At 44.3% G+C, this 27,771-nt stretch overlaps 1 protein-coding gene across 3 annotated transcripts; it reads right to left on the reverse strand.

Moving 5' to 3' along the window:
- On the reverse strand, positions 1-27,244 carry SOCS5 (suppressor of cytokine signaling 5). 3 transcript variants are annotated; one of them, XM_084514864.1, is made up of 4 exons: positions 27,128-27,185; positions 9,346-9,877; positions 5,862-5,954; positions 1-3,462 (listed from the first exon to the last, which is right to left on the reverse strand). In XM_084514864.1, the coding sequence occupies exon 4, from the start codon at positions 3,448-3,450 to the stop codon at positions 1,840-1,842; it is 1,611 nt and encodes a 536-aa protein (XP_084370990.1). In that variant the 5' UTR covers positions 3,451-3,462; positions 5,862-5,954; positions 9,346-9,877; positions 27,128-27,185; the 3' UTR covers positions 1-1,839. The 3 variants fall into 3 exon arrangements, with proteins under 3 accessions (XP_084370990.1, XP_084370988.1, XP_084370989.1); XM_084514862.1 differs by lacking the exon at positions 9,346-9,877 and having other exon boundaries at positions 27,128-27,244; XM_084514863.1 differs by lacking the exons at positions 9,346-9,877; positions 27,128-27,185 and adding an exon at positions 21,686-21,786.
- Positions 27,245-27,771: the final 527 nt, after the last annotated feature.

Here is a 27,771-nt window from a genome sequence, read left to right on the forward strand (position 1 = left end):
TTTGTGTGTACATCTATTTATTACAATAGTCTAAAAGTGAACAAATGCCACTGCTGTACTGTCAATTTAGAGGAATAACCATTCCTTGCTCAGTGGGGAGTATCAAAATATTAAGCTTAGCAGTTAGCTATATAACAAGCTAAAACACATTCAGCAACTATTACAGGGGATCAATAATGTTTTAGAATATTTTTTTTTGCTTAACATTTATCCTTTACAAAAAACTTTAAAATGCTCTATGCCTGCGGACAAGTTCATTATTTCGCCGTGACTACAGAAACATTCAATGGTGTACACCGTCGGGTTTCTGATAAGCAACATAACAAAACCCAGGCAGGAGCATGGCGTGCTGGCCAATATTACCTACACTAAGGACTAAGAAAAGCCTATTAAAAACTCAGTTAACTGCTACAGGTTACGTGAATATATAAAAACAGAGCAGATATACAAGTATAACACTGAACATACTGTACTTTATTAGCACAAAAAGCCAGAACAAGGCACAGCAAGCAGAAAAATACATCAATAGAAGGGTTAGTGTAGCATACAAGAATAACGTTTATTGTACTTGCAGCCAAGATGTTCCCTACCTCGCACAGGTCACTGCCATAGAGAAGTAAGTAATAACGTACTGTAGCAGCTGGTAAAGAAACTAGGGAGCACTCGTAATTGGTACAAAACATGAAACGGGACAGGGCATTCCAACAAAATTTTAGTGCAAAAATGTCTAAGACGGAACTATTTTAAGTTCCATCTCCAATTAAATAAGCAAACAGAACTTAGAATTTTGTTTCCAAGTAATCTGTTGAAACTATTATCAGTGCATATTACTTTAAAACATTTAAAAAAGCGCAAATGGAAAGATATTTACAAATAAAGTGTAACAGTACCTTTGAAACCTGACATTTATTTCAGATATGTCAGATTTTGTATTCTGATTATAATAATTCAACCACTCGTAATTTTCTCCATAAAAATATCAGACACTTTAAATAAAAAACATTGCTTCTCTTCACTATTACCTTCCATTGTAAATGACGAGTGGTCAGGCCACCAAATTCTGCTTTAGAAAAACACACAAACTGTTGTTTCATGGCAGTAATCTAACTCTGTGCCCTGCCACCGAATCAATAATTCACGCTGGAAGGTATTTAACTGTCCAAGACAGCATTACTTTTGCTAACAATGCCACTTAAATCTCCAAGTGTTTAAAATAGAATTACAGTACTGAGCAGGCATATTCAAGTCTTAACGATTAGGAAACCCTATACACTGAGAAAAGCATGATTCATCTGCTAGCATCAAAAGGCCGTTAACTCTTAATGGACTGCAGGCCATCCCTGCTTCTAGTGAACTGCTCTTGATTGAAAGAAAATACTCTTATTCACTACTATCTGCAAAATTATCCGCGAGCTAAATTAGTACTTTGAGAAGTGAAAAGTTTTCAAGAAGGTATTTTAAAAAAATACTTCAAATATTAGCAAAAATGCTCCTCCAATAAAGTCTTTCTTTATTAGCATCACATGAATGCCCCACGGAAAATGCCTCATAGTTTCTTCATCCAATTACTACAGCTATAAAAACAAAATATTCAGGAATTAGCAAAAATATTTTCATTAGGCCTTAATGAAAAACGTGCAGAATTGTGTCTGCTTATTGTTTCCAAGAGGCATCACAACTTAGTTTGATTAACAGCAGGCAGCATCTGACAGGATACTAACACTCAGCTTAAATAGGATATTGCAAAAAAGCTAGACGTTGTTGGTGCGTTCGCTGCAGTTAAACTGTAACACACAAGAAAGCATATTCTGTAAGCTTATTGGGGATTCTGATTTCCGTTTACTTTGCTTTTATAGGTTCCCGCTCCAGCCATCGCACCCTGACTTTTTGCTTATAGTGATACTCCTTTAGAAAGTCCTGCAACATTGAAGGTAGAGGAAGGTCATCGATTCCATCGTACGTAGTGCACCTGCAGATTACTGCCCGGCAGATATACTGCAGACTAAAGGGGAAGGTCCTGTTCAGGGACACGGTAAGCAACGGTTCAAAGAACATGCAAGAGCTAGGGTCTTTGTAGTGTTCCAGAAGCCCTGTGACAGTGGAGGAGTGAAACACACAGGGGTCGTGGGCATCAAAACTGAAGTTGTGATTCCACTGCTCAATGCGTGCGTGTAGCGATCGGTTATAGCGACGGAAGCTCACAGAGAAGAGGTAGTCCTCTTGCGCAGAATCCCTGAGCAAAAAAGTGCCTTCGGGTTTACCCTCCAGAAGTGCTTCTGCCTCGTAGCGGTCCATCACGCCCCAGTAGCAGGGGTTACCTGTGATCTGCAGCAAGTCTGGCACAAGGCAATGGATGTAGTCGATCTGAGTGTGCACCTTCCAAGCCCCCTGCCTGCTGATGTGGCCGTGGCTCTCTCCGGACATCTGACGCTGCTTCTGCCTGCGTGACTGCAGGCAGAGCGTTGTCGTGTCCTCCTCAGAGTCGCAGTTTCCTGGAGGGGTTAGATTTTTGTCCCCGGTCAGCTCAGTCATACCAGGGGCTAGCTTTGGTCCCAGTTTATACAATGGATTAACCTGTGCTGTAGCTTCAAAAGTGTGTATTTGGGCATTGGGAGGGGGATCCACCCCTTCTTCGATACTGAGCCTGCGTCTCTCCCGCAGCCGGTCTTCTTCGTCTTCCGTGGAGACCAAGGAAGGATCAAACGTATCAAAAAAGGTTGAGTGTGGACTCACCGGAGCTGTGTGCTGTTTGATCAGGTGCCACTTCTGAGCCAGATCGGAGCCTGCAGGAAAAGGGCATTTCTCAAGCATCAGTTCAGAGAGGTGGATCTTTCTTTTGTTAGAGAAGAGAGGTTTGGACTGCTTGCTGTAAGTTCTCATGGGAAAGCACAGCCCAACAGTATCCTGGAGACGCTGTCGCAGGGAACGGCTGCCTACTGTCCTGTTCGATACTGCATCCATATCATGGACAGAACTCACCCCATACCTTCTCTCCCGCCTCTGCAAACCACTTCGCGTTCTACCAAATCTCTTTTCCGTATCCAAGGAGCTCTGGGTTTTGGTAGAGCAGGAATGTTTCTTCTTCCCACCCCAAGGAGCATGCCGAGAGTAAGAGTCCCTGCGAGCAAGCCTCGCTCCCGTGGTGATACATGAGTCGTTCTCTTTCTCAATGCTTATTTCAACAATCTGAGGAATTTCTGTGACACAGTTTTGGTTCCGCCTTGCCGAATTCTTGGAAGGACTTAAACCTAGTTGCAAAGCAATGTTTTCTCTCAAAGGGCTGCTGGGTTGCTGTTGGGCCACACCAGTTATCTGGATAGCTTTGTCTTTAGCAGATGAGCAACTACTGGCATTCACAACCACATTTTCACTTTGGCTTCCACCTTCATGACTGAAGAGATTCTGGCACCTGTATTTGAAATTGTTCCACATCTTTCCCACTTTATCCATGGATTATGTTATCTAAATTCAAAAGAAGAAAAAATATTGTAATAGAACTGTTTGAAAAATGAGAGCACACCTTCAGTTATCAATTAAGTTACAGACTGAACACACTACAGCTGAAGTGCCCTCACACTTGCACAAATACGTAGCACTGGCAGGCATCACACCGTTCTGAGACTCAGAAAAATTACCTAGAAGAAAATGTTTTGGAAATTACAAACATTTGATTTACAGCCCCCTCTGTACTTTCATCAGATGATTAAAAATTTAGGTGGAGCTGCATAATTGCACTTGACAGACAGGAAATACGATCTCAAATTCTTCATTTTAGGTGTCACATTTAACATATGACTGCCTGATAAGCTTCAAGTAGGTAGTAATAAAACAAATCCTGACAAAGAACAATTTTGGTGACTCTTAGCTATGAGAACAGTTACAAAAGACAAGATGAAATTGCACAAAAATTGAAATTTGGAGTGTTCAGCATTCACACAAAAAAAAAGTAAGCAATAAAGTATCAGCAAAACTTTAGAATTATAAAGCCTCTAATACATTAGTAACAGCCAGACAGACATCTATGCGTACATACATCTAAAAAACATCTGGCCTTATTACTCAAGTCATGAAAGAGCACAAGAAACTCTTCAATCTTTAGTAAGAGCACTTAAAAAGAAAGCAGCTCTGCAGCAAAAACAGTGATAGTGAATCATGGAGATACAGCAAAGAGATAAACACATTAGCAGTGTGTGTTCTGCAACTGCTTCTTCAGAAACATAGTCTGATAACTGGAACAGGACTGCCAAAATCACAGGACTGCCCTAGGACACAGAAACAGGTTAATTCTGTACTGAGAAGTCAGGCGATGCCAAACTAAATTAGATCTAATTAAGTTCTGAGAGAAGTGCTGAACTTAAAAGAACTAAAACATGTCATCATATTTAACTCTTAATGGAAACTGCTCACTTGTATGGATATATACATGTATTATTTTGAAGTAACATTCCTCTGTTGCTGCTGTTTTTTGTTTTTTTTTTTGTTTGCTTGTTTTTTACCTCCCCCCCCCCCAGCTAGACAAGAATCTAAAACAGAGATCAAACCCACTGGGTCTTGTGAAATAACATGGATGACAGACGAGGAAGCAATAGTCTAGCAATCCAGTCTAGAAGCCCCTTAAGATAGAAGCACAGCTGTAAGCCTATGACTGTAGCAGAATCCACTGGCACTGAGGATAAGTCAGAGGTATGGCTTACATGAGAATTACGAACAGATGACTTGAAATTCTTCCTAACTGCTATGGGAATAGAAAAGATTTTTCCCCCATTCCTTCCTCAAATACTTCAGCAAAACCAGTAAGCTAGGTATCTACATCTAATTACATAAAATAAAACCTTCAAAACTTAGTGTGGACTCAGGGAGGTGGACGGAAGGAGAAAAAAAAAAAAAAAACAGATGTTAACAGCCTCTGTAGATTGCTGGTGCAAGTTACCTAGAACACAGTGCTGATGATAATCTGAATAAAACCCAAGCGGCTGTTAAGAAGGAAGACACTTTTTCAAGTAACTTTTAGATAGAGAAAAACTAGCTAAGACAGGAAGTCTTACATGTAGCAGACTCTACAGAGTTCTGTGCATATGTTAAAAGTGAAAGTGTGTAAGCACGAGTGAGGAACATCCTCCTAATTTAACAAACTGCTACATTATTTTTTTCTGGAGTGGTCTGGACCAAGCTGGAAGACTGGAGGAGTTTTAAGAGCAGCAGAACTAATTACACCAGACCATGTACAGATTTGTAGGAACTACACAAGCACCTATCATGCCATCACAATAATCAGAGCTGCTTGTGGAGTCTCTCAGATTATCCACACTTACGCAGAAGCAGCATACGTTTGATATGTCTGCCTGTCAACACCGTATATATAAGGTTAAGTTCTACCCACTTTTCTCTCACATTCTCCATTTCTTCTTCTTTCAAGCCACCAAGATATATAAATTTATCTTTGTGACACCTACTAACCCGTTGTCATAATTCAGCTGAAGCCAGCCAACAAATTTTGAAGTTTTGGGAAGCGAAAATGAAGAGACAATATATAATCTCCCTTCCCTTGGGAAAGAAGGCTAGGAACTATACATATGTTTGTGACAATGACTCAGAATTGCTCTTCTGACCAGTCATACATTATTCACTATTGCTCACTATTGCTCTTCCTTCGCACTATTAGTCTAAAATGCCTTCAGGCTATTGGATGGGTTCGAAGTCCTTTATACGTGCCCACAACTTCCCAAAACAAACAAAAACTCAAAAAAATAAAATAAAATCCATCCATCCACAAAATCCCCACCATACTGGCTTAACAAACTATTTTTTGAAAGTTAAATTTAAAAGGTCAATTACTTTGTCATAGTCAAGAGCATTCTTACCCAGAAAAGCATGAGCCACTGCTGTGTCTTGACTTGAGAAAATACCTCAACATGAACTTGCTAGATGCCTTCTCTCAGTTGTGGACATGATTACTACAAAAAGAAAAAACGGTATTTTTGTTAGTTGTTTGAGTAACTTTTCAATTTGATACTTACAATCTGTCGATGTATTAAAGGGACATTTCACTAATTATGCCTTCTACGTGTGCACGAACTGCCTGCTTACAATAAAGCATAAATAAGTATACAAGTGCCAATAAAAGGCTTCACAGAACTTTTTTCATCCATTAACCACGTTTGTCAGATAGAAGCCTGGGGAGGACCCTCAAACAAAGCTTAAGAAATAAAAGCAAAGTCACAACACCTGGATCACTGCAGTGCCAGACGCAGTGGGCACACTCCAGCCTGTAAAAATGGTTTCCCCACATTTTGGTTTCAAGTCCAAAGCAGTGGTTCCCATGTTGTGGCTGGCAGTGCTGTCAGATCCCCACATACTGCCTCCCCTCCTTGTTTCCAGCTGCTACATCACATCAAAAGGCAGCTAAAAATACACTTTTCTAATATTACTTTTCCAGGTAAGCAACTGCTATACTTGCCACAAGGATGTTACGTGATTGTGAAGCAAGAGGAATACGAACCGTGATTCTAAAAAGGGGAAAGTACGTGGAATGCAAGGCAAGTTCTTTAGTAAAAGAGTAGGTCAGCGCTTCCCTAAAATAATGATCGTATTGTTTTTCAGAAATCCAAGAGGCATTAGGGGATTTTAGCACAGTATGCTCATGCCACTGTCAAGTCTAGCAGGAACAGGACAGAGAAAATGGTTTGCTTCTGCACACCAGAACCAAGCCTAGGACAGCAGAAGGAGTTAACACACTGATGAGTTATTCTTCTCTCCATTCTGCATTTAAGTATTAGCATACTTGAACATGACATATTTACTGAAATAAAAACTACAGGCTTGATCATTACTACATGGATATCAGAAGTTAACGCTCCTCAGCAGAAACTTCAGAGTAATGTCAGAACAGTACCACACATTATTAGCTTCCATTCACCTATGGAAGCACTAAGATTGATTAAACGCTTTTGAAATGAGGCTGGTGAATACTGTCAAAAAAAAAAAAATCCATAAAAATAAGCTTTCCAGAGAGCAGAGTTACAAGTACAAAACTAAGATTAAGCCAAAGGTGAAGTTCTTTTCGCAACAATGAAGTTCATACACATTCCCCTCCCACCCCCTGTATTTTTCCAGCAAGTCTACAATAGCTCAGCCACTACGAACTAGTAGAGCTGATTCAGAGCAAGGCCTTGAAAGAGCAAACAGAAGTAAAGCCCTACAATACGGGCCGTACAGTTCTCAGCAAAGCCTTAGCTAAACCGTGGCATCAGCCAGGCCTAGCAGGACATACCCACATTCCAAGCAAAGCCATTTCACTGAGCACCCGTGGCACGGGGGGACGCACACTGACCTCTTAGCTCGTTAAAAACCTTAAAAGTACAGGGAGGCTGATCTTGAAGTTTCATGCTGTACGTACGGTTCCTAGTTTAAGCCCTTGTGCCGCTGCCATCGCTCGGTGCCAGCCAGAGCGGCCTGCTCCAGGCGCTGCCTGCGCGAGGCACTGGTTGCTTCAGGAGCCATCCTTTGCTAATGGAAAACAGCTTCCTGAATTTGGGTGACTGTCTCGGTTAAACCTCTCAATCATGTGTTAGAATGCAACTTGAGTCATTCTTAAGGTATTTGGTATTCCATCTAGTAATTTCAAACTGGTTTAAATCAACACGCAACAGACTCGCGGTTTCACGGGTTTCTTGTGGCAGCGCTGAGGTCGACAAAATACAAATTATTTCTGAACTGGCCCTAAAGCCATCCTGGTCTTCCAAAGGAGCACTGCCTGAGAAAGTTATCTTTGGAAAAGGTTATTTTAGCCTGAACAAAAAATAAACTTAATCCCATCAAAATCCACAAAGTGAATTCATCACTCGGTAAATTTTCTCAGAAAAAGTTATACTAACATTTCCAAAACAATCCCCTTCCAACTAAAAATAAATTGTCTCCCTTAAATTGGCATAAGTTATCTTAAAAATAACAGGTAGTAAGCACTCAGAAGGGATTACAGATGCAGTGACACTATATCCCCTCTTGCAACCAGTTCAGAGACACATCGAAAGCCAGGAAGTTTGTAGGAGCACCATATCCAACTATTTTGGGTGGATAAATGATGAAACTAAAAAAAAGGTAGGCAAGCCATTAGTTTAATAGCACTTAAGCGCCTCATACCAACAGGTTACAGTGAAAACTCGGGCTGTTCTTCCCAGAAGTGTCACAGCATCCAGCTAGAGCTGGGGCCACTCTGTGTGCCAGCTGGGCTGTGTCCTAGAGGCAATGTGCTTGTCTCAATCTCACAGCGTTACTTCATTTGAAAAATAGATGATACAGTAAGTTACATTCAAAATAACACCTAAAAATGTACCATCTTCACAGAAGTCATAACACAATGTGATGTAGGACACCTTAAAAAGGTGCTTATTTCAAAAACAAGAGCCTACCAAATTCTCTGGTTTGCTGTTTTCACCTTATAACAGTTTCAACACATTGAAAGACAACGAGAACATAAAACATTGGAAGAGAACAGAGACAGACAACTCCTACGAGTCAAAATTCACCCCACAAGGATGAGAGACCCCATTAAAGAAGACGTTGCCCTCCTGCACCATGGCACGCTTGCTGAGGTGGTTACTGCCCTATTCTCATACTGCCCAGCACCTGCTATGGGCTGTGCTCCCCCAGCCGCAGGGACAGGGCTGCTCACAGCAGCACTCCCCAGCCTTACTCAGCGAAAACATGAGGAGGGCTGGCCAGCTCCTACCCTCTGAAGGAACCCACTTGAGGAAGGGAGAAAAGGCAATGCTAAGGATCACGAAGCCATTTCCTCCCTTCCAATGCACATTTCAGAAATAATGAATTGCTGCTGAAATCCTAGAAATGTTTCTTAAAAAAAAAAAGAAGGAGTAAGTTAGCTGCAGGCTCTGGTTAGTTCAAAGCGCAGTGATGTAGGGAGAATGATCTGAAGGTCCAAATTCCCCAACCAGAGACAGCCACTACGCCCAAAAAGGTAAAGGATATCAAGCTACAATTCCAACACCACACCAAGGCAGCACTGCAACCAGAAGAAATGGCAGCAGCCCCCTCCTGGCCACACGTGCCGGTACAGGACATGGTCTGTACACCGTGCGGCTGCTCAGCCAGCCAGCTCAAGGAACTGATCCAGACTAAAACTAATTATCAGAAAAGTCTCAATCATTGATGCCATTTTTTATTTATTTATTTGACTTCTTTATAAACATTCGTGTTAATGCAAGGGAGGTGCGGATGAGGAGAGGGGAAGTAACAGCCAGGGCAAGTCTGCTTCCTTCCACAGCTGCTCTGGTTCATTCTGCCCCCGCTATTAACAGACGAGATGGGTACTTTGAAAAGAAGTTTCACCTGACGTCTGTATCTTCATCAGACATGGGGCTCTGGTTGCAAAGATGAGGACTGTATTTGAGCGACTTCTCTGAACACTCAGGTTGAAAGTTCAGCCACTGACCAGGTTTATTTGGAACACAAAACACTCTGCAGCCCGCTAAAGCACACCGAAAGCTACAAGTTTCAAGGACTTAACTTGGCAGTGTCAAGTGAAAGAAAAATTATGGTATTTGCCATTGTTTCAACCTGAAAGTAAGCAGTAATATCCTCCCCCTCCTTGGTGCAGGTTCACAATGAGCAAAAAGCACTCTCAGCTTGCATAGCTGATGTTCTGCCACTTTCTTTCCAAGCAGCTACACACGTGGTAACTTCAGTTCAGAAATCCTGCTTTGAGATTTTTTCAATGGTGGGAGGGATAAGTCCTTGTATCCCCTTGTTAGGCTTTGGGGTTCAGAAAGACAGTGTCAGGACTGCATGTGTTCACGTGTTAGATTATAAAACACTGTACAGCTGCCATCCACTTCCCTTCTCTTCATGAGATCCAAAATTCCTAAAAGAGAAAAGCATGAATGGAAGAACAGCATGTGAACAACACTGCACCAAAATAGACAGAGGCTTGTTTCTGAAGTACTTTTTCCTGTACTTATACAAGCCTAGCAGATAATAATACAACTCTGATGAGCAAAGTAATTATACGAGGATCACAGAACTAGGCACTGCAAGCAGAAGCTTCAGGTGTTAAGGAAGAAGTAATGCTGCACTGATCTACTGAGAATACCCACGGCTCCAAGTAAAGACACCCTCAAATCACTTAGGCAGTAACCTGATGGCCACTCACCATAACAAAAATCCAAACGAGCAACATTAAAAGGAAACAGTTTTCTTTAAATGACCTCCACACACCGTAAGTAGGAAACAGCGTAATGTCACCTTATCAGTTGTAAAAGAAATGGAAAAAGCATTAAGTTGGTAAAGGAAGACATCTGCTAGAGAAGGGAACTCCAGGTGACTCACTGAAATAATGCTTTCTCTACTGCTACGTAGAAGTATTCCTGAACACACACACACGTATGTATAATTGGTGGTTTGTTTTCAAAACGTGGGCAGAATTGTTCCAGGCGGTGTTCAAGCTAAGCACGGCAGCCCTCTGATGACCCCTGCAAAAGCCATTAGAAGCTTTCTTAGAAAAGGTTACGGACCTCTTCCCCAGCAGGGCAAAATTTGTTCCCACTTTTATGAATGCTAACAAAGCATGCTCTCCTCTGTCAAGTTCTAAAACACAAACAGGTCTCAAACTGGTATCAGTCATCATCTGATGCTTATTTGTATGTAATTCCAGGGCATTACGAGTTGAGGAAAAGCCTATCTTAATAGCTGTGCCTCTCTAAAGCCAAGGAAATGGGAAGCGAAGTTGAAAAGATGGGTCAGTCTCATAGCACACATCCCTGACTAGCTCAGTAGAAACTGCCAAGTTATTTTGTAAATAGAGCATTTTCATTGCAAATCAGCCATCTTGCAGATAGCTCCTCTGTTCTGGGGTCCATTTATACTCTTTCAGTCTTATTTCTTATTCCTCTCAATGTCCTACATTTTTCAAGACCCCAGCAGCCTGCGTAATGTCTCTCGTCACAGTACCTTTACCAACCCCCCAATAACCATCTCCTTTACGCAGCTCTTCATGCACCCAGCTGCTTCCCATGTTCCCTTTCTAGCTGACCCTGTAAAAGACCATACTGTCTAATAGTAACTAGCTGGCTGCTGCATCACAAATTGATTTAAAAGTTTGATTTGTCTTTCTCTAGTGATGCACCTACAACGGTGACTACGTAGGAAAAACAGTATTGATATTCGTGTAATTTGGAAGGCTTATTAGGAACACTGCCCTCTTTTCAAATTTGAGTGAAATGGACCAAAAAGTTCAAAGGTTTCTGCAAACGTAAGTGAAGAGAGTGATGGCTTTGCAATTCTTGAGAAATCAGGGCCTATTTCCTAAGACAAAAGTCAGTGTTATACCGAAAACTAAATGCTGCTACATGCACTTAAAAAACAAAACACCTCTCTCACGATGAGTTGTTCAGTTCATAAGTTTGCCATTTGTGCTGCAAGAAGCCCATACCCACCAAGGCTTTACGGGTAGCATCTGTATTTTTTGTTCACTGCCAACATTAATGGAACAAAGCACTAGATAGTAGCAAGGTCACATGCAGGTGTAAAAGACAACAAGAAAACTCAGGAGAGATCTATGGCTAAAAATGAGCTGCAAAGGCAGCAGCATGAATGGCTTGATGGGTTTAAGAAATACGAAAATTTAGCTGCAATTTATGGTACAGCTGTATTAATACAGAGCCACTAAGTCGGTCCATTGTGCCACTGTGATACTGAAGAAATTAAATTTCCAGCAAGGAGGAGGGAAGCACTGGACCAGGCCGGTCTCTTATCTAGCCACAGCCGCGCCGTGCGTCAAGCGGAAAGGTGGCCAAGGATGGGCAGCTCTGATAGCATCCACAATCTGCAAAGTGACCTTCAAAATGATCCAGCTCCCACCCTGCCTTCTCCTGGGGGAGAAGTTCAGGAGTAAATCCTTGCGTCACCAGTTCTCTCCCATCAGTTCCCATATAAAGCATGCTTTCATAACATAGAAGCGTGTCTGGGTAAGCGCAGAAGGAAACCTGTGGCTTTAACCTGCAGACACGTGGCAAGCAAGGAGTTAAAATCCTGCTCAGGACTACCCCACAGCTGCTGTCAGCAGTCAGGCTTGTCAGGAGAAGCTCTGGGCTGTCTTGACAAGACTAATTGGCAGCAAGCACCTGGCTCCCCAGGCCGGGCAGGGGAAGGTAAAAGAATACAAACCCTGCAAAGGAAGAGCAGTGGCTGGAAGGCTGCCAGCAGCTCTAGCCTGTTTCATGCGTTCACTTTGATCCCCAGGCTACTTCATCCTAGGCCACAGCCAGCCAGAGCTATCAGAACCACGCTCCCTGCAAGCCGCTGGCTGAACGGAGCCGAAAGGAGCCCCTGCTTTGCGGCTGGGTACGGGGAACTGTGCCCACCCCAGCTCGCCGCGGCACAGCAACTGCAACACCAACACTAGCACGACATTGGCACGGAGCTGAAATTAAGGTTTTCAATCGCCAACGAGAGCCAGCTGAAGTGTATTATGACAACTTTGAAATTACAGGCTCAGACGCCAGAAGAATGGACATACGAAGCATGTGCGATGGCAGTTCTCAGCACAAAGCAAATTGTAGTGCATCTTTAAGGAGGAAAAAAGTTTAAAAACCAAGCATTCTGGATGCTAGCTGAAAGCAGACTGCATGAACAACTTCAAGCGGGACCTCCAGACGTGCGGAAAGACACTTTGAACGCGCTTTGATTTTCATCACGTATGATATTGTGATTTGCAAAAAGCTTCTAATTCACTGAATGCTGCCCTTAATATTTTCATGTTTTTATAGTTTAAGCATAAAAAAAAAAAAAGTTGAAGCATTATCCTTACAGGTCCAGCCCCTGAGTTTAAGAGATTTTTCTTACAAATAAGGGAAAAAATGTATCAGTTAGCTTTACCAGAGTTTTACATTACTGACCCAACAAGTATCTAATTATATATACACATACATAAGTGCATGTATACATGACCTATACATACATTGCATGAACACCAAAGATTTTCATTATTTGCTCAAGATATTTTAAGTGTAAATATTTGAAGTCAGAACTAATTTAAGTGCTTTGGTTTCACATTTGAATACTTTTACTTTAGCTAGTCAAGAATTCCAACCATGTACAGTAGGGTGAATATTTCCATAACCTAACTAACTAGAGATTTGGAAGTGCCAGTAATTGGATGTAGTCTTTGTATGAAAGATGTTTCAGTCCAAAAGTGTTACTGCAGAATTCTGCAGTTGGTGAAAACAAGAGGTTGTAGTGAAATCTCTTGATGGCCATGAAACACGGGTGCCACTAGGACAAACTCACCCTAACAGCCAGGGAGCAAGCCCCTTTGTTTTTAATTGACCTATAAAAGCATTATTCCTTTAACTGATAGTGATGTGAAAGAGTGGTAATTAAAAGATCCTTTAGCAATCTTTAAAAGAAAAAGGCTCAATGCAAGGAGATCACAAACCACTAAGTTTCAAGCTACTGCTCTAACAGCAACAAAACGTTTCTCAGTGACAGCAAAGCAAAGAATGTAGCTCTTTGCAGTGCTTGCTCTCCTTTTGTGATCTGGGCCTTTACACAAAGACAACTTTAATGAATTTGCACTCAAGAGTAAGACGACTTATGTGTCATTAAATTAAAAAAAAAAAAAGAGAATGTTACTCTCTTCTTGTGCCATGCAGAACAGGCACTGGATGCTCACAATTCAAAGCACGAGTATGGCCAAATATCAGGGTGCACCATAAAAGCTTCAAGCAGAAAACCTAATTCCTGCTGTTGCCAAAACATAAGGCTATCACTATGCACAGAGTATGCATCAGAGGCTGAGCAGTCACTGGTAAAAAAACGAGGTCTCTCTTAAAAGCATCAATCCATCGGAACTGCAGCATTAACTTAAATATTATGTTACTAGGTTATCTTTAAGCAGCTGGATTTGTCATAACAAGATGACAAAGAGGTGATAACTCTTGTCAAGGTGTGGCTATGCCTTTCTCCTTGGCCTTACATAACACAATCAGTTACATCAGAACGATGTGAATAAAGCATGTATTCTGGCAAAGAAGCACCGGCGCATGTTAACTGAGCATGCCATCTCTTCCCGCACGGTGACAGCTTTCTAAGAAAGAGGTATGTGTGTGTTTGATTAGCTCCTACCTTCTTCTGAAGATAAGATGGAAGTGCTCTACTTTTTGATGTCATCTATCTAATCCTAAAGTTGCCTGGAGTTTTCACTGAGGATCGCTCATGCTGTTGCTCCAAGACCTAGTCATAGGCCAGGAACCCACTGGCTCACTGCTGTGCCCTTCCATTAATCCGTAAGAGATGCTTAGCTGCAAAAGGCCAACTCGCTAACCTGCAATGCCAGTCCAATCCCCACCACGTTTAACAGCTCATTCAGTATTGGGAGGTGAACAAGGATCTATGGTCTCAGGGCTGATAAGGGTAAGTGTTAAGTTAGAGGCTGCAGGAACTCCAAGATGCAAAGGAACAGACTAGGAAAGTGAATCTTTGCAACAGCCCTACCAACTGCACAAGAATAGTAAAACTTAACCTTTTTTCCCCTTAATCAGGCTTATAAAAGCAGAGATTCACTTGTATGAATGATTTAAGAGCAAGCATTTCATGCAGAAAGCTTGCAGCACCGCATAAAACCGAGCAAACCTAAACCAAACAGTGATTCCCAGATGATGAACTTGACAGAGCAAGCATTGCCAAAAGACAAACAACAAAAAACCACAACGTGAGTGAGTGACGCTATTTCACCACACCAAGTTGAGAAGATAAACTACTGCCCCGCATGTCAAAAGCTACAATCAAAGCTACAATCAAAAGCTATATGTCAAAAGCTGCAATCAAAGCTACAACTGTGTAACAAAAAGATAACATGAAGCCTTAAAAACTAAGACTTCCCTAACAAAATACTGTACGTTTTACAGGATCCAAGAGCCATGCAACTCTTACCATTAAATACAAAACTATTTCTCCTCTTTGTTTTTGCAAAAGGGCAGCTCAATGTTACTTAAAACACCAAACACCCTGCATAAGCTTTTCCAAGAAAACAAGCAAAACCTGTTCAATAAATTATTTCAGGAAGCTACGCTCCTTAAGCGTCCTCCACGATGAGAGGAATTTGGTTCTTGAATTAGAAAACACAAATCTCCCAACGATACAGTGAGAAAACATGTGACAGTTTCTACATTTAGCCACCATCGCAGAGGGGCCAGGAAATCCTGGTGGAAAGCAAGCAGGGTGATCACAAGAATGACAACTGCCAAATTATCCCTCCTCATTAGCGGAGGAAAAGGAAGAAGTTTTCCTGGAAGGCCTGTGATTAGCCACAGCTTGAACTCCTCCCAGGCCATTAACGTTCAAGGGTCTGAAGAACTGAAAAAAAAAAAAAGAAAAAAAAAAAAAAGCTACTTTATCCTATACGTTATCCACAAGCAATGCTATCTTAAAGGATGAACCAGCCACCTCAAAAGCACCGGAGGAATTCAGCCTTCTCAGTGGGCTTACAGCCTTGTTTCCAACAAGAGGGATACGTCTTCGAAATTCGGCCTTCTTTATTTTTAAACCACTGTCACCTACTGCTTCCTATTATCAGGCCATGTTCACAGGCTTACCACAGCTTACCCATTTGGTCTGAATTTTTCAGCGTGGGCAGCTACCAAAAATAGCCTTTCAAAGCTGAAGCTATTCCAGGAAAAAATGTCCCAAAAAGTTACATTTCACCCATTTAAAAACAAAAACAGAAAAACCCACCTCCTCACGTTTTAAATTTAGTAAGCATGGACTCTGTGAGGAGTATCTTCTGACATCCTTGCAGAAGTACAGCCAAACGTGGTCCAATTTGAAATCCCTGAAGGAAAAAACCTTTAGGTTCATCGTCTCAGTAGCCTTCCCAGATTTTATCCGGGATCTGTAAGATCTGTAATGAATCAGGATGGAGCTTTTTCGGATGACTGTCAGCAACCAGTACCGACCAAATGTGTTCACCCCAGTCTTAGGAAGTGATTGAGTGCACTCGCTACGAGCCCCAGATGCTCATCAGCAAGAGGAGCAACATCCTTGCCGTGCTCAGCTGCACCACATGCTGGGATCCGTGCCCCACGCTGGATGAAACCATCGCTGTAGGGCACCAGCTGGGGTCTGCAGGTCCTGGGCAGCTGACGAGAGAAAAAAGGAGGAGAGACAAGGCCTGATTCCGGAGCTGCCACATGCCAGTTCTGTCCCAAGGAGATTTTCCTCCCTGCTTTGTGGCATTACCGCATCCCCACCCCTCACTGAACTTGGGGGACCCATTCCTTCCTTACAGCTCTGGCTCCCAGGCTCCGCACAGCTCGCTGAGGTCCAGAGGGGCACTTGAAAGGCAAATCCTGCTGAGCACGCAGACTGCAGGCAGCCTCCGAGGAATTCCGCAGAGAAACGCTGGCATGCCCAGAGCAAAAATTTTCAAAAGGAGAATTGGCTCAGTTTTGGCAGATCTTCATATAAAATTAAAACATTACCTCTCTGCCAGAGGTTACCCGCTGACAAATTTCAAGTACATGTTCCAGTTCAGAGGTGCGCTACGATATTTCAAAGAGATTGCCATAAAAAAGGCACAATTATTCTCCTTCGGTTTCTGAAAACAGACGAAGAATTTTGGCTGAACGCTTTAAACAAACTTAAACCCAAGGCAAAGAAAAGGCATCAGGCGTTTCAGTCCAAAAGATTACAGCTCAGCAATGTTATAAACAACCGAACGCAGCACCTCTTAAAAAAAACAACTGTCCAAGGCTTCCTATTATCTATGGAAACGGGAGCTGGAGGAAGCACACCGGTGGGACCGATGACTCACGTAGGAGCTCCCGTTCTCGCTCACCTAGCAACACGCTGTGCTGCGGGAGATCACAGCTGTGCCACGAAACCAAGCACGTCAGCCATGCAGAGCCACGGCTGCCCCAGCCGGCGTTACCTTCCTTTACCTGTAACCACCAGCGTCAGGCTCGGTCAGACACAACGGGACGATCCAGCAGACACACAGAAAGCAGTCATCTTCCCCTCTGAACACTCCACTGGTTGTCTGCTTATAGGGACAAACGATCCGGTGACACTAACCCCCGATGCAGCAGCAAGAAAAGGCAATGCCCAAAGAGGTTCTTCACTCTCCTTCTTCACTCAGAGCTTCTTCTTCACTCTCCTGCCCCTCTGCCAGGCAGTGCTGGGCATCCCGCTGAACTTCACACCGAAATGAAGACAGGACCAGCCGCGGCCCCTGCCTGCTTACCTCACATACCACTGCTCGACCTTCCACTTCGGGACAATTTCAGCCAGCTGAAATATGATGGAAAGAGAGAAGAGCACTACTTGCAGCCAGCCTAAACTGGGATACTGCTGAATATAGCTACATCTGGTCCACGGTCAGACCCTCCTCCAAATATCGGCGGGCTGGTTTGCTGGTTTTGCTGTTTTTTGCAAACCCATTTGATGAGCAGTCTTCTGCACGCATTTATTTGACCCCCAGGGCTGGCTCCTGCATAGAGGCAGCGAGAGATTACATTTAACTACCCACACCCAGCTACTCGTCCCAGGATTCGGGTACTAGCCCTCTGAGCCAGGGATTTATCCCTAAGTACCTCCTGGGAGAGGTTCATAAGCCATTCACAACACACCTTAGCCTGGAAAATCGTTCCTGGGGATACAGGCTTGGTTGTTTGGGATCAGAGCCTTCTTTTAACAGATTTATCTGTTAGCAATAACCTCTAAGGGATCACACCAAAGTTTCCCCAAGCCTCAGACTCTGAGGTACAATCACTTCCACTAAACATCTGTAACCCCCCCCTATAATCCCTGCTGTAAGGGACCCGTGAGGGTCCCTCCACATCATTCCTTACACCAGTACCAAGTGTTTTGTAACGAGCGAGCACTGAGCACTAGGAAATCTCACCGAGATTAACAAAACTGCATGAAATGAGGATCCTCCAGGCCAGGCACCAGCTGGGTATTTTTGTACACTGCTCAGCGGTCAGGATGCTGCCTGCTCAGCCCCTCCGCGATGCTCAGCCCCGTGTGTGAATTACCACGGCAGAACAGGAGGAATCCTGTTCGGTGAGTGACCTGTGTCGGCAGCATATTCTGACACCAACAATCCCCAACCTACCGTCCTCTCCCAGTTCAGAAGAGCTTGAAAAAAGACAGAGTCCCATGCTTTCCAGATGACAGCCTCGCTCTTGGCAGGAAGCACAGAGGCAGCAAGCTCTGAAAGTGCTTCAACAGCGATCGGTCTCAAAGAGTTTAAAAACTTCCACAAAATTGCTGTGAGTTTTGTTTTAAAAAACAGAGCTGTACCCTAATAACTTTCTCACTAAATTAAATCAGTTTTACACTTCCTGGAGCACCAGCTCACCGTAGATCTGCAAATTAACTAGGTAACAGTTTTGAAAGCCTTACTAGCACCTACTCTTATGTTCGACTTTGGCAGAAAAAAACAGGTTTTGACTCAATTTTTTGTTCCATTAATCCACAGCCACATTCTTCATAGAAAGACTGCTGGAAAAACTCAACTTGCTGGAAGCAGTAACTATAATTACTGACCCTCATCAAGTCAGCCAAAATTAAATTGCAAAGTAGATTTTTTGGCATTAAAGCTATAACTTCACAGCACCAAGAAAAGCAAGTCTGTGAGTAACAGAACGAACTAAGCCCAACATTTGTGAGATCTCACAAAATGAGATAGGAGCAGGGAGTTTACAGGAAAAAACTGAACGTGTACCCTGACCACAAGTAACCTCTTTCTGGGTTCGTACTGCACAGCAAGGGCAAAACTACTTCGTTTTAGATCTTTGCTGCATCAAACATTTGTCAGATAGAGCACAACATGGAATATAATTTTCTGAAATTTCGTAGAAGTGAACAAATTGTGAGATACAGCTGAACAGCATGTTAACTCCTTACGTCATAACCATCTTTTCTCCACAATTTTCGGGTTCACTTACTTGCTGTTATCTGGGATTCTGAGAAAAAAAATAAAAATTTTAGTGCCTGTATTTCCTGGGAAAACAGAAAATGTCATCGCAGATGTCCCATTAAGAAACTCGTGTGAAATTATACCTGCCTCTGTCAATTATGAAACTGGCAAATCTAGATTCTTTCCACTTATTACAGGCTTTAAAGCAAACACAGGGGTGACATAGTCCTGAACTATGCACAGATATACTGTTGGTATGCCACGTTAACTTCGCGAGCATTAAGACAATTAGCTGAGCCTGGTGCAAAATTGATTCATCTCCCCTGTTTGACTGAAGTTTTAAAAACATCCTAGAATTAATTCACGGGCTACGTGGATCTTTTGCTTCTTTGTTTCTACTGCTACCCCGACAAACAAGGCAATTATTTGCATAAGTGAAACAAAATGTGATCCCATACCATAACTTTGGAGCCTATAAGCAAGAACTTCCAGGACTAAGACCAAAGGCATTTATTTCTTACAAACCATATACAGAAGAGGTACAACAGCAAATCGTCAGCTTATCTGGTGTCATCTGTGACACTCAGCAAGAATATATTTTCTCCCCAAATAAGCCAGCTGAATTGTTGAAAACAGGGCTGTAAAGTTCCTCTGGAGCTCACTACCAGCGAAGATTTCCCAATATCAGTTAAATGCAGAGAGTCAAGAAGAAATTTTTCCATTCTTAGAGCCACGATTAAAACTAGTCACAATAAAATAAAAAACAGCTCTCACCAGAAAAGAAAAAAGTACAACAGTGATCAACAGATCTGGGGATGGACGAACCAAACAAAGCACAAAACCAGGGAGACTTCAGGCTTTTGGGCTACACACGTAGCCTCTAGAAACTAGCTTCCAGACCTAGCCCCAGAGACAAATTTAACCAACAGAAAGACAGTTTTGCCTGAATTCCTTACCTTTTCATAGCTGACAGTAGAAAAAAATGCTTTCTCCAAAACTACATGCCATACCATGTCCAAACATTCATTTAAAATACAAGGTGACAACTTTTTCAGACAAACTATTGTACCAGCGTGGACCTCAAGGCCCCTAACCTCTTGCTTATTCTGCTCGTGGCTCCAAGCAGTCCGTATCTGTTCTGCCAAAGCAGCAAGGCCCAAAGAAAAAACTTGCTCTCATTGCAGTGCTCATCGTTCATCTGCATAACCAACTTTGAGCGGCAGGTGAGTGCAATTACTTGGTTGTTTTGAATTTTAGTCACACTCCTGACCAAAATACTAAAAATTCTTTAACCATTGCTTCACACCCAAAGGAATTTGAGGGAACAAAACCACCTCATCACATGCATGTAGGCCTGACAGCCCTACTGACCACAACGCTCAAATCCTCTAAGCAGATGCTCCAGACCCCACGAAATTTGAGAGCCCAACAGACCCAAACCATCTGCAGAGGAGAACTGACACTGGTCAATCCAGACTCACAAGGCAAAGCAGTCTTCTCCCTGCTGACAGCACAGCCATGTCAGCACTTCTACAATGCTGAGATTCCCAGATCCTCCTTTTACTTTCAGAAAAGAGAAACAGTAGATCAGGCCAAGCCCAAAGAATCCTTGTGCTTATTCAAACAAATAGAGTTGCTAGAGTACAATTCAATGGACATAAAAATACCTGTGGGATATACACCGCCTTGTAGATGTAAGTAAGGAACTTTAGAAAGTGTTAATTGAATCATGAGAACACCACAGAAGACCAAAAGACATGAATTATTTTGAAATTGTCATATTGGAAGACTAAGTGCCAGATTATATTTATTATAAAGAACAATAATATGATATATATATCTAACAATATATATACACACGCACACAAATTTATTTTCCATCCCCAAGCCAGACTGAATCAGAAAGTCTACTTCTACCCAATTTTAGCAATGCACACTACGTTAGATTTCCAAAGTAAATTCAGATTTTCTCCAAAAGCCTACTTCAAACATTCTCGAGATGGCTAAAACATCAACAGAAACCAACAAGCACAACGTTATAACCCCAGACGGTTTCTAGAGATGTAAGGCAGCTTTTACTCAAGACAGGGGTTTGTTGACAGCCAAGCCATGCCATGAACTAACAACGGCAGCAAGCACTAACAAGCAGACTTACCAGGCCAACACGTGCCCAGCAAGAAACACAAGAGCAGGTAAAATGTTTCTGTCACATCCCTGACATCACAGAATCACGGAATTTCTAGGTTGGAAGAGACCTCAAGATCAGTGAGTCCAACCTCTGACCTAACACTAACAAGTCCTCCACTAAACCATATCACTAAGCTCTACATCCTTTCAAACCATGAGGTATTACCTTAAAATTCTCCAAGACAATATCAACAGTATTTTTAATCTAATCATCAGTCTAAATTATGATATGTAATTTGTCTCACGTCCGTAAGAACCAGAGGTCCTGTTGTCAAACTCCTTGCCTTGCTAAACGTGGCATCCAGACCGTAAGGACGGTAATTAGGAGGAGCTTCAGCAGATACGCCATGTACACTTTTAAAGACAGTGCTGACCTGATCCTTTAGTTTAAAATCCATTTTATATCCAAATCTACCTAGAACTATTGCAATCAGTATTAAGGCCTTGGCTTGCAATTAAAATAAATAAATAAAAATAGAGCAAAAATTAGAGGAGCTCATGCTTGCTGCTGAAGCTTTAAGGAGCATCAGGTGGCCCAATGGGTAGAAGTGACTGGTGAGAACTCACAGGGACAGCCTGGCGGTGGGAAGAGGGTGGTGGCAGCAGCATCACTCTCCTGATCACAGCTTCCTCACAGCCATCCTGCCTACATGGGGTAAATGGACCAGCTGAATAAAAAAAAATGGAGAAACTGTTTGGTGGCTTTAAAATACATGAACACCTTCCCCTTCTGAGCAGTAAAACCAATGAAACAGAAGTGAGGACTACTGTAAGGCACAATAGATTTTGACTTCCTGAGCACATTTTAAATGAAAAATATGTCTTGACAAAATTGCCTTTTTTTCACTACTTATGCAGCACATCTGAAGTAATTAAACTGCACACCAATTTTAGATGCTATTTGTGTATTTAATTGAATTCCTCTCCCATCCAAGTGAGGCTTAACATGTTAAAAAGATGTATGTAATTCACCATTCCCCATCAGAGCGGTGAAAATTAAGGAACTAAGCTAACAGGACAGTGACCAGGCAGCATTAAGAGCTCACCCGAAGCTACCGGCCAAAGCCTCAGCTCCAGCCTGCAGCCTCCTGCTCGGCCGCTTCATCCACGAGAGCCCTCTGACTGCACGACTGGAACAATTAAAATACTTCCTTCTCCACAGAGGCCAGTCAAATTTAAAAGCTCTCCAAAAACAAAGCTCAGCAGCAGGGTACTTTTTCCATGAGCAAGTCAGTCCATAAATCAAACTGCCTCGCAGGCCCCGCGGCAAAACCAAGGCCCCGGGGGAGGCGGGGAGGGTGCGCAGATAGAAAAGCAGATAGGGTTCGACACGCCAAAAGCTGGAGGAGTCTTGGCGAGGGAGGTCTGGTGCTGAAGCTCTTTGCCAGAAGCAGGGGACTCGCAGGTCTGCCCTAATGAACACTGTCATCCCTAGCTGGCCAAGTTTCACAACAAAAATCACCTCAAACCAGCACAGGCGGCCTCTGCGCCCTACATCTCTGCTGCTGAAGGACAAATGTTGTAGGAGATGATCCCCAGCAGTTTTACTGTAGTCTCCACAGAGACTAATTCTTTCAGCCAAAGCCCTTGTGGGGTTCCTTTGGCTGAGAGAAGCTTAAAAGGTGCCATGTGCCTGGCCCCGGCGTCCCTCACATGCAGGGCTAACAGGACAGGCTGGCCTCCAGTGCTGAGGCCCGAAGGATTTCAGCGGGTACCACACCGACCGACGAATTACTACCAGAACCCTGCTGAGCAGGAACAAAAATCGTCATCTGATTTAGCGCTGCAGGAAACCTATTCTATATCGCTCCCAAGATACTTACATTTTTTACGCGACCTTTTAAATTCCACCTCTGTAGGTACGCTTTTCGTTTTCATCACGCGCTTTTCAGAAACAAACTTGTGAAGCACTTCCCAGCACAGCAAGAGCTTCCTCCCGTGTGAAATCAGGGCTTGCAACGCCTGGTCCTGCACTACAACAACACGCTAAGAGTGTTTCAGGCATCTTGGTCAGATGAGAGCGTGCGTTAGTAAAACTACCAAAGAAACCTGAGGCAGCACAAATTTACCTTTCCTCTTGGTGCAGCAGAGGAAGGAAGCAGCTCGCTGAAGCGCTCGATTCCTCAGCGCCTCCTGCGGAGACCCAAGCTTTCGTGTGAGAAGGCTGTCGGTTTGAGCACCTCGGGGGTAACACATCAGGGTGTTACCTGACTATGTGCTAACCATATGCTATAGTTACCTGACTACGTGCTAACCATATAGTCCATATGACTATATGAACGCACCTCATCTGGCTGTGCGCAGAAGATGCTCCAGCGCCCTCGAGAAGCGCTACCTCTCCGGGCAGCCTCCATCTGCCCTCCTTGCCCCAGCCTTTCAGACAGGCTTTGAGCCTCTTGCAGCTGTCCAACGCGAAGGCTGAAGAACTCACCAACCACAGCTGTGCCAAAGTGCAACAAGGTTTCACGAGCTACCACGTTATCCAGGACTAGGTACAGACCCAGGAGAAGTTCCTCACTGCGAATCTCTAACAAAACCTGGACAAGGCCCCACGAGCAGATAAACCTGTAAGATTACCCTTTTTTCCTTCCAGATAATTCTTCAAAGGGCTTTCTACCATCTAAACTAGTGCAGACGATGCAGAACTACACTGAGTTTTAGCCAACCTCGCTCACAGCCAAAAATATCAGCCGCCACCACCACTGCACACATTTTCTTACTGAGATTTTCAGAAGGTCTGCATAATCTTGTAACCGTGAAGTTAGTGAGCCATTACATATTTCCTGAAACTAAACTGCACATTAGATGATTCACCAATTAGTGTATTCATGAAGCTTTAAAAAGCAATCAAAATTTCATTTTTGTTGAAAAATTTAAGAGAGATGTCCAGCTGTATGCATGGAGAGAGCATGTGGGCTTTTCTCCTTTATTTAACTTAACTAACAGCTACGTTAGCTGGTGAAAAATATTCAGTGTGTCAGAGTTAATTTATAGAGCTGACAAAGTATAAGGGCTCCAGAAGGTATAGCATACATTTGCTAAACTTTAAATACAATTTTTAAACTAGATATAGCTCAAAGATTAAAATAAGCTGCCCAACAGCTAAACCACAGAAAAACACACCGTTTTGGGGCACTTTGAATAGCACGGAGTGACTGCATCTTGGTGCCAAGCACAGGTTAGCATCATCAGGGAAGCTGATAAATCCCTGGGATCCCAACACCATCGATGGGAGCCTTTTTCTGACCGAGGCAGGCACCTTGAGGAGCTTGCAGGCACTGCCACACGGCGCAGGGCACAGCTGCACGGAGAAGAGGCGCAGCACACCCAGATAGCGCCCAGCCCGACCCGGCACCGTGGCCTTGGTGAAGCCTCGGGGCACAAATACCACAGCATAAATGCTAAGTGCTAACTTCCCCTTCAGGCTGAAGGCACTAGGGAGCTCCTGGGGAAACAGAGGCAAGTACAGGAGCTATTTTGACAGCTACTCAAGGAGTAGCTCACTATCCAGCCTGATCCAGGAATCAGTATTTTAGGAGTTCATGGTGAAACCCTAGCATCTGAAGGTCTTTCCCTCGTTCCACCAGGTCAGACATGCATAGTTTAGCAAAGAAAGAGGTACCCCTTTGAGTTTTTAGGTTTGTTTTTGCTATCTGTAGCAATAAATGAAGCCACCACTTTAGCTAAGCCTTAAGAATCATATACCTGCTGCATGGAAGTTGCACAGAGTTGTCTGAATCTTGTCTCTACTGAAAACCAAGCTATTTAGCAACATGCTGTCACAGGACGAGGTGGTTTACAACTAGTAACAAAAATCATCACTGTCCTTTGATGAGACTAAAATACATCCCTTGCTTAGCTTCAAACACCGTGAATGAGGCCAGAAAAATGCACATCATACCACCTGGGATTATTTGTCCACCAGGGAAACGTGACCTGCCACGTCTAACACGATGAACAGCCATCTATCAAGAACCTTGTCACAGAGTGACAGGTTTCACATGTTGCAAAGATTTTTTTTTTTTAATTTGTAATTGAACACAGTTGATTCCTAATCCCTTCCATCTGCTCTCTTTCTTCGATGTACCTGCCACCATTACCAGGGTAAGAGAAGAGAAATTCTAGCTATTCCCCCAAGGACTAAAGCAGCCATTTTTCCAGGGCTCTCATACAGATGAAGTCATGTCAAGCTACTGCATGCTCCCAGCTGTCCGAATTTACTAGTTCACTGTACTAATTGCTAACGCAATTCTGAAACTGGGGTAGACACGAGACATTTAGGCAAACTGGAAAATCAGCACAGATCTCAGCAGCTCAGTCCACCAGGTCTCAAACTCATCCTGTTTACTCTTTTTTTACAGTTTGCTTCAGACTGACTCAGAACACATCCTAAAAGGATATTTAATTCATTCTGTCATAGTTATTCATGTACAAAAAGAGCAGAGAGAATCTGTCCTTACACAGACCCCACTGCTAAGGCTCTTGCTTTAACATCAAGTCCACCTGAGCATCCTAGCTTGCAGGTTAATAACCAAACGAATTAGCAGCTATTAACTTGGAGACCTGCCTCCTTTCAGCAGTTCACTGTGGCTACTTACCTCCTGCCAGTATCTCACGACCGCAACCTCCAAAGTCTGCGTCTGATAAGGTAACAGGGTTATACCCAGGCCAAGCACAGCCCAACAGCTTCAGCAGGAGGCCTCTAACAGCACAAACCTGGGCGATGCGAGACGTGAGCCAGCCTCCAGATTCCTCTGGATGCTGCCTCGGCCATGCACAAACACACTTTGCGGGGAGGAAAGGGACTAAAAAGGTTCTTTGGTAAGAGTGATCTTGGAGCAGCATCCCTCGCTGAAGGGTTTACGTGAAAGGAAGGTAGGAATCACACCCTCAGTCTGTAATTCCTTAACAAAAACAGAAGCATTTCTTGGAAGCCACATTACGACACCGATTCTCTAAACAAGTCCACGCTAAAGGGTCCACCAACTGGGCCCTACCTAATACGATATTAATAAGATTATAAAGAAAGCACCCTGAAATGCAATCGCTCGCCTCTAAGAGACTGAAGTTTAAGCAAAATAACCACACAAAAGATTTTATGATTAAGAACTCTTATCTGAAACAGAACACCCAGATGTACCCGACGCATGTGAATATTCGGATGGCCGTGATAACGCAGCCTGCAGCCTCCTGCACAACAGTTTAAAGCCACAAGGAAACTCTCGGGATTTTCCCTCTCAACTTGACATCCAACGCACATGCTTAGCTCGCTGCCTTCTGGAGGAGACAGGTCAATTACTACGAGAGCCAGCCTTTTTCTGTGCAAATTCAGTTTTAAGTAAGGTTGCAACAACGCAACCTCAGGTAGCCCTTTCCATTCATGTCACCCCCATGCAAACAGCTCCCTTGGACTACGTTTACCCTAAAAAAAACACTTTCTTGTAGGAATTCCTACTTCTTGTAGGAATATACCACAGCACCACCAACAAGAATAACCCTGGAGTTGTTGTAATTTATGAGGGGAAAGCTGTGCGTTTACCAAAGCAGAGGGAGCCACACAGACCATAATAAGGGGGTGAGCTCTGGTGGAGAAGCACTGCATTTTTCACCACAGGGCTGACACGGCACGGCCAGGGCGAGGGGTGCCCCGTGGGACGATTTGGCCGTGCACACACCGCCTAAAACCCCGGGTTACAACCGCAGGGACAACCTCATCAAACTCCAGCGAGCTTTAGAAGAGCAGAAAAAAAAAAAAGACAAGAGAAACATCCTGGATGCCTTCAGGGGAGAGGGAGCGTAACTCCTGCGTGCTGCCCACCCGCATGCATGCCCTGACCGGGCGGCTGCGATTCCCTGCAAGCACCGAGACACAGCACCACCACCAGCACCAGCACCACGGGGCCGTTCCCCGCAGCACCGCCCCGCGCTGCGCCCCCCGCCGGCTCCCAGCAGCGGCAGCTCCCCGGGGCGGCCACCCCGTCCCCCGATCCCCGCCCCGTCCCCACGTACCGCGGTGCTGAGCCCCGCGCCGTGCCCCCGCCATGTCCCGCAGCCGCTGGGCGCGCGCCGTGCGCTCCGCCGGGCCGGGCCCCCTCCTCTCCTCTCCTCCCTTCCCCTCCCCTCCCCCGCCACCGCCGCCGCCGCCTGGAAAATAGCTCCGCAGCGGGCAGAGCGGGAGCGACGCCTCGGCGGCCAATCAGAGGGGGGCTGGCTGGCGGCGCGGCCAATGGGAGCGGCGGGCAGCAAGGGGCGGGGCGTGGCGCGGCCTATCCGGGAGCGGCGCCCGGGCTGAGCCGCTAGGGTGGCTGCGACGGGGCCTCCGCCGCCCACCATCTTGGAGTCGGGCGCGATGCCCAGGCTGGGAAGGGGGGGCCTCGCCGGCGGCCATTTTGGGTTCGGGCGAGGGGCGCGGGGCGGGGCGGGAGGCGGAAGCGGCGCGCGAGGGGCCTCGGCCGGGCTCGGGCGGCTTCGGGCGCGCTCGGGCCGGCCGTGAGGGCGCTGTGGCGCTGGCTGAGGGGCACTGAGGGCTGTTGGAGCCGCGCCGTCGATGTTTTGAGTCGTTTTGAGCCGTTTTGAGTCGTTTTGAGCCGTTTTGTCCCTCCTTTCCCTCACGTCTGCCCTGTGACGAGGAGCGAGCTCACTGCTGGCTGTGG

Source organism: Aythya ferina, assembly GCF_964211825.1.
Source record: "Aythya ferina genome assembly, chromosome: 3".
Taxonomy (NCBI): Eukaryota; Metazoa; Chordata; class Aves; order Anseriformes; family Anatidae; genus Aythya; species Aythya ferina.